This window comes from Alosa alosa, chromosome 6, assembly GCF_017589495.1.
Source record: "Alosa alosa isolate M-15738 ecotype Scorff River chromosome 6, AALO_Geno_1.1, whole genome shotgun sequence".
NCBI classification, from domain to species: Eukaryota; Metazoa; Chordata; class Actinopteri; order Clupeiformes; family Clupeidae; genus Alosa; species Alosa alosa.
The window spans coordinates 33,014,285-33,028,603 of NC_063194.1; the positions used below are offsets into that span (position 1 = coordinate 33,014,285).

Genomic DNA, 14,319 nt, shown 5'->3' on the forward strand with positions numbered 1-14,319 from the left:
CAAGTTCCATCAACTACGGCAATAAGGAAAAGTTAGTAAGTTTCAACTACGGCAATAAGGAAAAGTTAGTAAGTTTATAGGAAAAGTTTATGCTACATATACAGTGTTCATGTGACATTGTCCAAAGTTTCTGTGCAAAGCTGATTTATGGATGAATATCGCTGAGCGGTGCCTTTTGCTGTCCTGGTCATAAATAACTCATTTGTCATGTCAACATAATATTAAATGATTTGTGAAGGAGTTTGTTACATTCATCTACTGTATACGTTACATTCAGAAAAGGCGTTACTTGGCCGTTTTACATGCAATTTCTAGATATTTTTTCAGTTTTATGTACTGTAAGAGGATGCATGGTATTTCGCCATTTCCCTGGTACTATGCATTCAAGTTCAAAGTGAGTAAAATATAGTAAAAAGTTTTGCTTTCAAATTGTTTAGCTAAATGAGATATTTCTCCCCTTGAGTGCATTGATCTTTTGATGATAAGAATAGTGCTTTTAAAGTTTTAGAGGTTTGTTTTTTTAGTTTTTGTGTGTCCCTGAAATCATTGTTCACCCTGTCATAATGGAAAATTTGCCCCTTTAAGAAAAGGCCATCTTCTCTAACATCAGGACAGCAATTTATTTTCTCTCTTCATTGGTGGGAAATTCACCTGCTGAGGTCAGTGAGTAGCTGACCTTTTTTCTGACAAATGTTCTTTTTAAATCGTTTTTAAATTAAATCATTTTTTGTATATGTTTGCTTACTTGCTCTGTCCAACCTTAACATGTCCACCCTGTCGGGACAAAATATGCCAGAAGTGATTTTTTTTTTGTCAAGCTGCTTTTGTTTAATAATTACTATTTGTAGATTTGAGTAAGTACATATACTTTACAGGCAGAGGCTGTTGAATACATACAACAACAAAATTCAAGTACAAGTACAAAAAGTGATCTGAATACAATATTTTCATAACATGCAGATATGCTGGATATTTTCAGATATAAAACCATTATCAAAAAACCCTAATGGTTGCCATGGCAACCATTAAATGTTCCACTATAACTGAATTAAACCTATTTTGCATCATATCTCCTGAACCAAACACGATATATCAGAATATGTGATGTCTACTCCCAGGGATGGCCATTTATGATACATTTATTACATATTTCAAATACAAAATAGTATTTTGTAATTTGTATTTGATTGGGTTGAAGAAAATGGCTTCAAATTTTGTATCAAAATACTTTATAGGTGTGTTTTTTTGTAGTTTAAAAATATTTTTGGTAAAACCAATACTTTTGGTGACATGATGACATCATAAAAGTGCAAAACAATGAATGTAGCCTCTGACTGGTGCTGACTTAGTAATGTGCCTATGTGATCAGAACAGAATATTGAGATTCAGGTAGATCAGTGTTTCTCAAACTGTGGTACGGGTACCACTGGTGGTACGCAAACTCTCGCTAGTGGTACTCGGAGAGTCTCCAAGGGGTCTTTTCATAAAGACTTGACAACGCAAAACAGTATGTAAAATGTAAAATATGTAGTTGAATTGGCCTATATGCACCTGTATTTTAATGATGGTCATAATGGTGGTACTTGGAGAGCCAATTGTTTTTGTGGGTGGTACTCATTGTGAAAAGTTTGAGAACCACTGAGGTAGATGATCCAGTGCAAGATAAGAAGGCTAACATAATACTGCCCCCACACACACACACACCAACCTTAAATTTCTTCAGAATTGTAACCATCAGTTTCTTAGGAACTAACCATCAGTTTCTTGAGAACTTTATGATCAAAAAGTTGCCTCATGTATCATCCAAATGTATGCCCATTGGCATCAATATAACCCTATTTATCGCTAACACAGTACCGTAAAAAACAACTAAAAGGGTCATGATCCTGCCTGCTCAACAGCTTTACACAGTGCAGTATCATTCTGGGCATGCATTGACAGAGACTTCATTCTCTGTATTATATGTCAGTGTACCATGATTTTGAAACCGTTATTTTAAGGTAATAGAACTGCATTGGGTTGCTTTAAGCCCACATTCTGTGGCTCTCACTAGGTTTGGTGATTAGTTTGTACCACTTGACAAGTTCAGTTTAGACTTATTGAGCTTTCTTTACTTTGAGCCAGTCATTTTAGCATATGTCCACCAACTGGATTTTCATGGACTTTTACTATGGTGTTTAGATCACAACTGAAAACGTGAAAATAAATTCATTAGTTTTGGGTCAAACATTTGCCTGCACTATGAGTCAAAATGTCACATCCATAATGCTGCCACTGCCCCATGACTCTTTTCCTCTGTGGTTCCTCATTGGTGGAAAGAGTTGAGTGTTCTGCGTTCTTGCGATAGTTTTGGGACTTTCAAGAGGGGTTTAAAGACTCATCTGAATTCGGATTACGTAATTCATTAATTCTATTTAGTTATTATGGCTTGTATATTTAATATAATATGTATTATTAATATTTGATATTGTTATTGATATCATTGTTATTATTACTATTATGCTTATTAGGCTTTTTTGACGTTAATCTTCTAACCATTGCAAGGTTCATAGGCTATTCCGTTTTGGACAAAACCTTCTGCAAAATACTATAACCGTACCATAACCATGTCGTTAATGGCTGTTGATTGAGAAATAAGTCGGGCTGTGTAGCGGCATGGCATCTTTTGGGTCAGTGAGAAGCACAGTGTCACTGGACACCTTGGCATTGGCAAGCACTTTAATCTTTAATGGAAAGAACACAACGAGGTCTGACCAGCAAGGGACACGCCTTTAGTGTAGACCGTGTCTTTTTAGAAGAATCACGGTTTGATCCAGTTTTAAGGGTAGGCAAACGCACAGTCACATGCACATAGTGTTGGCATTGCTACAGCTATAGGGCACATAGTAGCAGGCTTAACAGACAAGAAACTGGTGTTACCTTGCCCTTTAAGTTTCTCAACCAATCCGGCGGCTCGAATGAGATCTGGTCCCTCTTCCACTCCGGCTCTCGGCTGCGGTGACAGTAATTGATGGGTTAGTTTTTCCTCTACAAGATAGAAGGCGATTTAACTTTGTGATGAGTCTGTATTTAATTTTAAAGATTGAGAAATTCATCCTTGCACCAGGAATTCCACCTTCTCGCTACGTTTAGGATTGGTTATAGGGTATTCACAACCCCGTTATTGAATGATCCTCGAAAATTCACCTGTCCTTTCCAAAAAGGCGCTCCGACTATGCCAACTGAGTGATGTCCTCTCGTGAATGTCCGCAGGACGAGCCGCAGCCCCATCGAGCCCTTCGTCGGTGGCATGTCGCGGGACAAGCTGCTTGCTGCAGTCCGCTGGCTGGAGTGACAAGCTCTCACGGCTTTACCTACACGTGTGTGATGACACGTTCGACCGTGCCACACTTCGCAAGTAGAAGTAGGACCGAGGATATAGGTTGGGACTGATGATGCGCCGCCCCAGCACGGCACGTCTGTACACGGAACCGACACATTCTGGATATTCCGCCACTCAGAATAAGTCACCGGATAATGGCGTAGGCTATAATGATTATCTGACGTAATAAGCCTTATGGGTTCTCGAGCATTCAGTTGCCTAAATTAAAATAGTATAATTACAAATCGATTGGCATAAATTGGCATGTTGATATAATATGGTTGTTCGGACGTTCCAGATACCTATGTCATTTTTTGGGCTATGTAAAGTGAAAGTATAGGCTATGTGTTGTTGTTGTTTGCAATGACACCTCCCGGGCTCCTGGATTGCGAAACGAATGCGTCTTTTTTATTTGGTAGCCTATTAGCATGTATTATTAAATTACATTTATAATAGGGCGTAGTCCTATTGTCGGAGACAAGGTCTATCACAAGTAATGAAAGTGTGATGAAAATCTACTGATCTATTAGACCTAAGCCTAGGCCTGTAAATGCATGCTACATTATTCTGTAGCCTATTCTCTGCACATAGGCAAACTGAACTACCGACTAAAAAACACAGAGCTCTCTGACAAAGAAATGACGCTACTTTGAGTAAAGTCTCCGAGTTCATATGATCAAGATAAACCAGTCAGCATAACTATTAGTATTAGCCTATCTTTGAATAGGCCAGTCGGTTGGGAGTTCATCGTCAGTTGCGCGATGGGGTAGCCTATATTGTCTAGTGCCGTAACACAAGGGCGACCTCACCTGGTGTTATTTGGAAACGACGCTTTGCACTTGTGCGACAGATCATCCACGATGGATTGAATGACTCAACTAAATTACATTTACATTTATTAGTGTGCTTGCTGAAATCAGCACACTATTGTTCTTCTTAAGTTTTTCCTATTATTATTAATATTCCTGTAAGGCAGTTTTTTTTGGCCAACTCCTGCTCCCAGACCTTTTGGGATATCATTAGGTCTACTGGTCCAACTCTGGAACATCCGGCCAGAACGTAGTTTTGTGGAAATTGAAGATGTTACTGCCCAGCAAACAGGTCAATGTGGGGCCCACATGGGCCTTACTTGGGTTAGTTGGGCTTCAGCTGGGCATGGGTGTAACGGATTAGGGCCCACTTCCCCGAAAGCATCTTAAGCCTAAGAGCGTCAAGTCCCTCTTACGAACGTCTTAAGATTTGCCGACTGTTTCCCGAAACCATCGTAGCTTAAGAGCATCGTGAAAACACTCGTAGATCTACGAGTGCTCCAGAGTACTCGTTACCGGCTAAGAGCGTCTTAACAGTACTTCTCACTGAGGTCACCAACAGGACATACAGAGGAATTACAACTTAGAATACATAATCCAATTTACGTTCCCATTCTTTATTGTGTTTACCTGTGATGAATCAGATTTTAGCGTGCAAAATAGCCTACATTTAATGGTCATAATAATGTGATGAAAAGCGGACAAAAATGCAATCAAGTTATGAAACGAGACGTTGCCAGAATAGTTTGACATTATCTTTGCTAAGTGAATATTTTATTAGGAAAAAAAAAAAAAAAGCAGAGAAAGCAACATGTGGTTTAGTCTGTAGCCTACTGCATCAAAATCTAAGCCTACACATTTCCTCTCTTTCTTACTCGACTTCTTTCTTATCTTCAAAAGTGTTCTTAAGTGGCACCGCGAAAAAATATTGCATGGTGCAACAATCTAATCTTAAAATAATTACAATTATTTATGTCTCTGTGTGGTATATAACCTACTTGGGATGCTTACATGCAGATGTCAAAGTGTTTCTATTTTCGTATTGATGTGAATTAATGTGTAGATCTGAAGTTTAAATGGTAGGCCTATAGCTGTGACGTGCAGTCACCTGACATCACCGTCAAATCAGAGGATATTTCAGAACTATTAACGTGGACAGCTCCCCTTAAGAGCATCTTAAGAGCAGTGCATGCGCGTTCACGCTACGAGCATGTTCGGGAAACAGTCGGAAAAATCAAACGAACGATCGTAAGATGAATCGTAGAAAACCCTCTTAAGAGCGTATCTCCGTCGTTATCGGGGAAGTGGGCCCTGTCCTGGATACATCTCAACGTGCGCTCTACTGTAAAACATTTGGTTTAAATGGAGATGTAGATCATCACGGGTGCATTAATAAATCTACATTGCGGCGAGTTGACACAAATTATTCACTTTGACGAATTTATGTAGTTTCAGTCCTAGTTACTTTACTTTGGGCCATGCTCTTCCTTACTTGAATCACCTTTGAAAATAGAGGATTGAAGTAGCCTATATGGGTATTTGGGAATGAACGTTGACTCAGATGCTTTTTGAGACTTTGAGCAGAAATGTCCCATTTTAGTGTTTAGGATGCATCATAGACAGGTTATCTTTCAGGTAGCCTATATATTTTCCATTAAAAAACCATCATGTAACGAACGTGTTGTGGCTAACTCACTTAGCTCCTGTTAGTAGCCTAGGTTATGGTCATAAGCAAATGAGATGACAGTGGAAAGATACAATTAGTGCTGCTATCAATTTGCTTGGTATAACCGCATAGTTTTCTACAAATGCAATCAAATTGGCCTCCATCACTCACACTCTAAAAAATACTGGGTTATTTTCTCAACCCAAACGTTGGGTTGAGGCTGTCAGGGCATTTTGTGGGGTTGTTTTGACTCATGTTGGGTTATTTTCTGTAACCCAGCTTGTTGGGTTGATAGTTTAGAACAGCGCCCCTCCTCTCTCCCACCCAACGTGGAGTACACTACCCAGCACCTGGGTGACTTTAACACAGCTGCATAGTTATTTGAAAATTCTTCCAACCGTCCAGTCCACCAGCTGTCAGCATGCAATGGAAATCAGGCGATTTCGTAAGGTATGTATCTTTAACTTTTTTTAAATGTTTTATCCAGACGGATTTTAAAAGTCCACCCAGAGATGTAGAAGCTACCCTTCATGATATGAATGGATATTCTGCCTGCCAATTTCGTTCAGCCCAAAGAGTATAGAAGTACTAATTTACAATTACTGTTCGTGTTAAATATACACAAAGACAGACTCATAAAAACATAGTTCTTTGTTCACTGGGTATGAACTGCTGACAGAAACAAAACGAACTTTTACAACAAACTAAAATGAGCATACCAAGCTGGTTAACATTAGCAGACCATATAGCTAGCATCAATGCTAATTAAATATGCTTCGTGGTGGTTGTAGCCTAGACCATGGTTGCAGCTAACATCAGCTAATATTAGCCAACACAGTTGAAGTAAAATAGTTTTTTGCAGTGGTTAAATTGGCTTTTGTAGGGAGGGGGAGCCCTTATTTACAGTGAATGGTCATCGTTCAAAATCGCGCCGTAAAATGACTTAATGTGTCCTTATACCAAAGGGGCTCTTTTTCCAGTATTAATGTATGTAGTTATTCAAACAAAGAGAAATACTTTACAATTCACTTACTTTATTATTATTTTTTACCTTTAATGTTAAAGGGCAGGTTGTGTCTTTCTGATTATGCACTTCTGGGTTTACATCTTCAATCTGTACCGCCTCCTAAAATCATCTTCCATCTTCATTATTACAGATCAGGGGTGTCATTAGATCTAGAGGTGCACTGGGGACAAGTCCCCTAGGGGGTTCGGGGCATGCTCCCCAAAAGAACATTTTGTATATTTTAACGCTTAAATGCATCAATCTGGTGCACTTTGAAAAGAAATTCAGAGTTTAGACTTCATTATTTTTATATATGGATGGAAATATTTGTGCTGTAGCCTGTAACTATTTTGCGCTTCAGAATTTTAACCATGCACACACAGGTGGAATAGTTATGATGATACCGCAATGTGTTTTTATACCAAAGTGGCTTTTTTTCCAGTATTAATGTGTAAATGTAGTGTTGAGTAGTTATTCAAACAAAGAGAAATACTTTACAATTCACAATTCATTATTTTTACCTTTAATGTTAACAGGCAGGCAACAGATTTCACCCTCGCAAAATGTATGAAATTGAACATGTTTGAAAATATTGTTTTTTAAGAAAATTATGTTGATTTAAGAGAATCATTTTTTGGCAGTTTATGTTATGTTTGATTAAATCACATTAATTACAGGTAATTACTCAACTCAATGGCTACGAAACAACCCGAACAACACTTGAGGCACCTGTGTGCAGACATAACAGTTTACACTTTAAATATATCACATTTACTTATTCATGCATTCATCAGCTTCCAAATAGGAGTAAAGGCAGGCTCCTCAGGTTTATGCTGCCTTTGTCTACAGGCAGCATGATCTGCTGACCTCCTGGTCATCACCCACTTCCTAACAAACTTAGTTGGGTTCCACAACTCTAGTGGTGGACCCACTAACTTTATGAACATTAAAGAGGACACATTCACAATCTTCAGCTGATTTCTCAGTGGTGAAACAATAGCATTCATTGCTGAAAATCCCCTTTCACATTCAGCTGTGCTCACAGCCAGTGTGTCTACTGTGTGTTTTAGTTTCAGAAGACCCTCTTTAATTGACATGTTAGGGTTTTCCTTGTAGTCCCTGTAACCCTGTTTGACACTGCAGTAATTCATTGCCAGACTATCACACAGTTGCCTTAATTCCTGTTCTCCATACAAGAGTGGCACTGGAGAGGGCCAGGTGTCAGGTGACAAGACATTTATCTGATTGAAAAGCTCCAGCTCATGCTCTGGGACCATCCTGGACTTCATGCTACAACTGAGTGCATGAAAAAACTTTTCACAATTTATTTTTATTTGTCTCCCACCAGTTTTCAACGGAACCCCCTTAAAAACTCCATCCTGAACAGCCTGACAGGCAATCTGGTAATGAGGGCCTGGTGTCTCCATCATTGCTAAAAAAACATCAGCCTGCCGTTTAACTTTTTAACCCTTCTGAGAGACGAATTTCTCTGTTTTGCAATGCCTCAGACAAGTCTTTCAGCTCCTCTAGAGCATCCAACATTAGTCCCAAATTGACTACAAAACCCTCTGACGATAATTTAGCTGCAAGCCCTTCATACATGCACCTTTCAGCCGAGGTCCTCGATGTATCTTTAGCAGCACTAATAAAGTGCTGGTGCAAAGCACCATACATCTTCCAGACAGCCTCAACTGTCCTGTAGGATGAGGCAACCCATCTCACATTTAACACACAACCGATTTTTCTCAACTGTGTGCCCACTACTGATGCAGCCTCATCCAGTTCCCTCAAATTCTTTGGGGACTGATTATAAAGGCAGTACAGCTTATCCAGGAAACTGGTGAAGTGGTTGGTTTCCACACAGCTCCTTACGGCATCCCCAACTGACAGCTCTAGCCTGTGATTAAGGCAGTGCCAGCCAACCACTGCTGGATACCTAGCCTTTAGCTTCGCATACACCCCTGCCTTTCTACCCAGCATCACCGATGCCCCATCTGAGCAGAAGCCAAGAAAGCACTGCTTCAGAAACTCATCGTCTAACCCATTGTCCATGAGACACTTGAGCAATGCATCAGTGATGCCATCTGCAGTAGTCTGTTCTAGCTCAATAACCTCTAAGAAAAAAGTGAGTGGGTCTGAATTTTGGATTGATGTGCGAACATATACAACTAAACAAGATTTTTTGCTTAGTGTCGTGCTCTCATCTATCAGGATGGACACTTTGGGCCTTGTATTCCTGATGCTGGTCATCAGGGCATGTTTCATTTCTTCTGAGATGAAATTAACAATATCTGTGCATGTGACATTAGTGTGCAAAACTCTCCCCATATTAAGACCATTCATGCGCTGTAGGTCGATAAGCGAAGGGTGATCTGTGTATGGGCGATTTTTTTTGGCAATGTGATATGCCGTTCTAAACACCTTCTCAGTGGTGCACAGCTGTTCTTGTTGTGCTTTTAGGAAGCTGGCATCTAATGCACTTTCTTCTTTTTTTTCACAGATAGTCTCGGCTAATTTGTGGCTGTGCGATGTCACATGCTCGCATAACGACTTCATCTGCTCGTCTTTAGGATCCCCATACGGTTTAACTCTTCTGCTCGTCTTTAGGATCCCCATACGGTTTAACTCTTCTGCTCGTCTTTAGGATCCCCATACGGTTTAACTCTGCCATATTGCCACTCTGATGAAAAAGTGTATTTGTTTGAACCAGATCTTAGCACACCTGGTGACCCTGCATCTCTGCATATTTCACATCCCAGTGCATTATTAGATAGGAATATGAACGAGTATTTGGTTTTGAAGTGTTCATATTGAGCCAGAGTCCAACAAATTGGCAAACTGAGGGCTGACGCTGGGCTGCTGCTGCTACCGCTGCTACTGCTACCGCTGCTGAGGGCTGACGCTGAGCTGTCGCTGCTACCGCTGCTGAAAGCTGACGCTGGGCTGCTGCTGCTACCGCTGCTGAAAGCTGACGCTGGGCTGCCGCTGCTACTGCTGCTGAGGGCTGACGCTGAGCTGCCGCTGCTGAAAGCTGACGCTGGGCTGCCGCTGCTACTGCTGCTGAGGGCTGACGCTGAGCTGCCGCTGCTGAAAGCTGACGCTGGGCTGCTGCTGCTACCGCTGATGAAAGCTGACGCTGGGCTGCTGCTGCTACCGCTGCTGAAAGCTGACGCTGGGCTGCCACTGCTACCGCTGCTACCACTGCTGAGGGCTGACGCTGAGCTGCCGCTGCTACCGCTGCTGAAAGCTGACGCTGGGCTGCCGCTGCTACCGCTGATGAAAGCTGACGCTGGGCTGCTGCTGCTACCGCTGCTGAAAGCTGACGCTGGGCTGCTGCTGCTACCGCTGCTGAAAGCTGACGCTGGGCTGCCGCTGCTACTGCTGCTGAGGGCTGACGCTGAGCTGCCGCTGCTACCGCTGCTGAAAGCTGACGCTGGGCTGCCGCTGCTACCGCTGCTGAAAGCTGACGCTGGGCTGCTGCTGCTAGCACTGCCATTGCTGAGAGCTGGGTTGCTGGTTGTGCCTTTCTTTAGGGCTTTTCTACTAAATGCATAGTTTCATACATCAAAGTGACTGATTCTGCACACTGGGTTTACATCTTCAATCTCTATCACCGGGGGCATCCGTGGCCTACTAGTTAGGGAATCCGACTTCGACCGGTTCGATCCCTGACTGGTAGGAAAAATGTGGGTAGGGGGAGTGATTGAACAACGCTCTCCCATATCCACATCCACGGATCCGTTGGGGTTAGGTGCCTTGCTCAAGGGCACCTCATGAGGTGCCCTTGAGCAAGGCACCTAACCCCAACTGCTCCCCGGGCACCGGATTAAGGGGTTGCCCACTGCTCTAGGTGTGTATGTGACACAGAATGACCCATATGTAAAAAGTATAAACTGATTTACATGTTTTTTTTATTTACATTCTTTTGATATGGCAATTGCAGCATTAACTTACCCCCCAAAGAAATCTTCCAGGGTCCGCTTCATCAATGTTTATTCAGTGTCTAAATGAACACAATCAGCTTATTAATCTTTTTTGAAAGATTGGCCTAAACTACCAACAGAGCGAATGCTAGTAGAATGAGTTGTCTCTTTCTCTGTAAACGATGGGATTAGTGCTGCCACTAACGACTAGGCTAATTTTCTATCGACTAATCTTTCGACTAATTTTTTGATTAGTTGACTAATCTATACGACTAATTAAAAAAAAAATCAAGTGTTTGTTATTTCGTTGTGTCCATTTTATTTTCAACTCAACTGAAGGGCCAAAACATAAAATGTCATCTGTGCCATTAACAATATACATAACTTAAAAATACAAATGTAAACAATATAAAAAAACTTAAATATTACCAAATAAAAACAAAGTGGGATGTTTTCCACATTCCAAAATAAATATTAATATTATTATATATACTATAAATAATATATATATATATATATATATATATATATTTTTTTTTTTTTATTAAAAAATCTGAATGTTTCAAAACATTCTTTCACTAGTTTGTCACTCTTAATATCCTGTCTGGGCTTTCACTCAATCTTCACATCAATGTCAGCCTATGTTTTTTAGCAGCTCATTAAGTAAACTGTTCAAAAACATTCTGTATTAACAATCTAAGCTGTACCAGAGAATGTACGTACACACCGCCGCCGACTTGACCGGCAAAAGATACAGGAAGTCATTAATTTTCAATGGAAGCCGGCTTCTCTCAGCTGCAAGAAGCGGAACTTTATGGTAATGAGCTATGATGTGGTTCAGAGGCAAACGGCAAGCAAGTAGAATGCTGCCACGTCAGAGCGGCCAAAGCTTCCCGGTATTATTTGACAAGCCTCTTTGACAGGGCGGCCAGAACTTCCCGGTATTATTTGACAAGCCTCTTTGACAGGGCGGCCAGAACTTCTTTTGCAGCTCAAATCGGCGGCGGTGTGTACACTGAGCCATTTGAGACAGGAGACCAAAATAAATAGGCAGTAAAACGACACGTCGACTAAAAAAATGCTGTGGACTAATTTTCACGTTGACTAATCGCAGCTAGTTGGGATACTTAATTAGCTTAGTTGGCTTTTTTGTTTCTGACGGACTGAATGAAAGTTTCGGCTAGCAGCTAGCAGCAGCAGCACTAGTTCTATTCTTGACGTTAGCTTGGCTCATTTGTTATTTCTCGTGTAATTTGCCTTCAAAAACAAACAAGCACTCACCTTGTTCCACCAGACAGACAGCTTGAATACACGTAGGCCTACTGAATCTCAAAACAACTTTATGAAGTTCAGTTGTCTAAAAGTCAACTCTAGTTTCCCCTTGATGGCTGTGGGCGGGAACGATGATAAACTGTGCAGGTTCAACACAACGCAGGTTACTAGACAACTAGAGAACGCAGCGATAGATTAATGCATTATGACGTCTTATGATTCCATGTAGTCTGGGTGTCTGTGTGGTCTTGCTAATTAGTCTCATAATATACAAGGATACAAGGAAGTTTATTGTCACATGCATATAGTTACTGGAAGTAAGAAATGCAGTGAAATTATGTCTGGTGTCAGCCTATTTGTGCATTAATGGGGGTGAAAAGTGCAGTAGAAGAGGGGTTTAGTAGATTAAAAATATAGCAAGGGCTGCATAAAAAAGGTGGGGGAGGATTGGGATTGGGTGGAGGGCACCAACAAGGAGCACCCAAAGAGCAACAGGGCAAGGAAAAACTCCCTTACCAAGGAAGAAACCTTGGGCAGATCCACGGCTCAAGGGGCTAACCCAACTGCCAGGGTCTTGGTGTGTGTGTTTGGGGGTGACAGGGGAGATGGGATAGTGTGCTGTGTATGTGGGGAGAGGGCAGTGTGCAATATGTGTGTTGGAGAAGCTTCCTCATGAGACAATGTGCTGTGTATTGGGGCAGTGTGCTGTAAGTATGTTGGGGATGTGTGTTGGAGAAGCTTCCTGATGAAATAATGTGCTGTGTGTATGTGGGGGTGGAGCAGTGACTGTGTGTGTGTGTGTGTAGTGTGTGTGTGTGTGTGGGTAGGTGGGGGCAGTGTGCTGTAAGTATGTAGAGGATGTGTGTTTGGAGAAGATCCTGAAGACAATGTGCTGTGTATGTGGGGGCAGTGTGCAGCAAGTATGTAGAGGAGGCTTACTGTAGCAAGCAGTGTGCTGTATGTATGTGAAGTGATGACAGTGATGATGTAAGTGTGTGTGTTTGGGGATGGGGGTGGAGTGGGGGGTGGGGGGCAGAAAGGCTAGGCAATCAAGGACATGGGTAGATGAAGGAGAAATCAAAAATAATAAATAAAAAGTGTGCAAAAGTTGGAGAAAGTCAGATATGTGTGTGTGTGTGTGTGTGTGTTTGAAAATAAGAAAATAAATAAAAGGTCTGTAGCATAGGGAGAGGGATGTAAAAGTGCTAAAAGTCTTGTAGGTGTGTGTGGGTGTGTGTGTGTGTGGGTGGGGGGTCATGAGTGCTGAGGAGTGAATGAGTGCAAAGTCAGTATAGTGTGAGTTCAGAGTTGGGAAATGTTTGAGAATGCTGAGGAGTGAATGTGTGCAAAGTCAGTATAGTGTGAGTTCAGAGTTCGGATGGCCTGGGGATAAAACTTCTCCTGAGTCTCAGTTCTGGCTTTGTGACTACATAGGCGTCTTCTTGATTTCAGCGGTAGGAATAATCCATTGTTAGGATGAGAAGAGTCCTTCAGAATCTTTTTTGGGCTCTTAGGAGCACTCTTCTGGAATAGATATCTTGTAGAGCAGGGAGTTGAGTTCTTATAGTACGTTCAGCTGAGCCTTTACTCTCTGCAGAGTACTACAATCTCTAACTGTGGAGTTCCCATACCAGGTGATGATGCTACCAGTTAGAACACTCTCAACCGCTGAAGTGTAGAAGGCCTTCATGATGGATGTAGAAACTTTGAATTTCCTTAGCTGACGAAGGAAGTAGAGTCGCTTGTCTGGACTTCTTCAGAACATATTGAGTGTTAACAGTCCATGTTAAGTCTTCAGTAATGTGGACACCAAGGTATTTAAAACTTGTGACTCTCTCTACAGGTTGCCCGCTGATCATTAGTGGGGTGTAACTGTAGTTCTGCTGCTGCCTTCTGTAATCCACTACCATTTCCTTGGTTTTATTGATATTCAGTGTCAAGCTGTTAGATTGACACCACTGTGCCACCTCATCAACCTGATCCAAGTAGAACTGTTCACTGTTGTTACTAATCAGGCCCAAGATCACTGTGTCATCTGCAAACTTGATGATGGAGGTATGACTACTGTTGGCTTTGCAGTCATGTGTGTAGATGTTGTACAGCAGTGGACTCAAAACACAGCCTTGGGGAGCACCAGTGCTGATGGTTAATGAGTCAGATGTCAGACCCCCCACTCTAACCACTTGTGAACTGTTGGTGAGGAAGTCAAATATCCAGTGACACAGGGTGGTGTTCAGTCCTAAGGCCTTCATCTTTGTGACCAAGGTGAGAGGTACTATCGT

General features: G+C 41.7%; 2 protein-coding genes across 2 annotated transcripts in view; both read right to left on the minus strand.

The window, feature by feature from the left end:
• Positions 1–3,392, minus strand: part of arg1 (arginase 1) — a 22,532-nt gene extending 19,140 nt beyond the window's left edge. The window contains exons 1-2 of the mRNA XM_048245274.1: positions 3,187–3,392; positions 2,920–2,992 (exon numbers count right to left, since the gene is read on the minus strand). Of these exons, the coding sequence (XP_048101231.1) occupies positions 2,920–2,992; positions 3,187–3,291 (178 nt within the window). The 5' untranslated portion in view covers positions 3,292–3,392. The remainder of the gene's footprint in view (positions 1–2,919; positions 2,993–3,186) is intronic.
• LOC125295939 (putative protein TPRXL) lies at positions 3,350–10,828 on the minus strand. The gene is made up of 3 exons (XM_048245521.1): positions 10,797–10,828; positions 9,693–10,385; positions 3,350–3,458 (listed from the first exon to the last, which is right to left on the minus strand). The coding sequence occupies exons 1-3, from the start codon at positions 10,826–10,828 to the stop codon at positions 3,350–3,352; spliced, it is 834 nt and encodes a 277-aa protein (XP_048101478.1).
• Between the last annotated feature and the right edge of the window lie 3,491 nt (positions 10,829–14,319).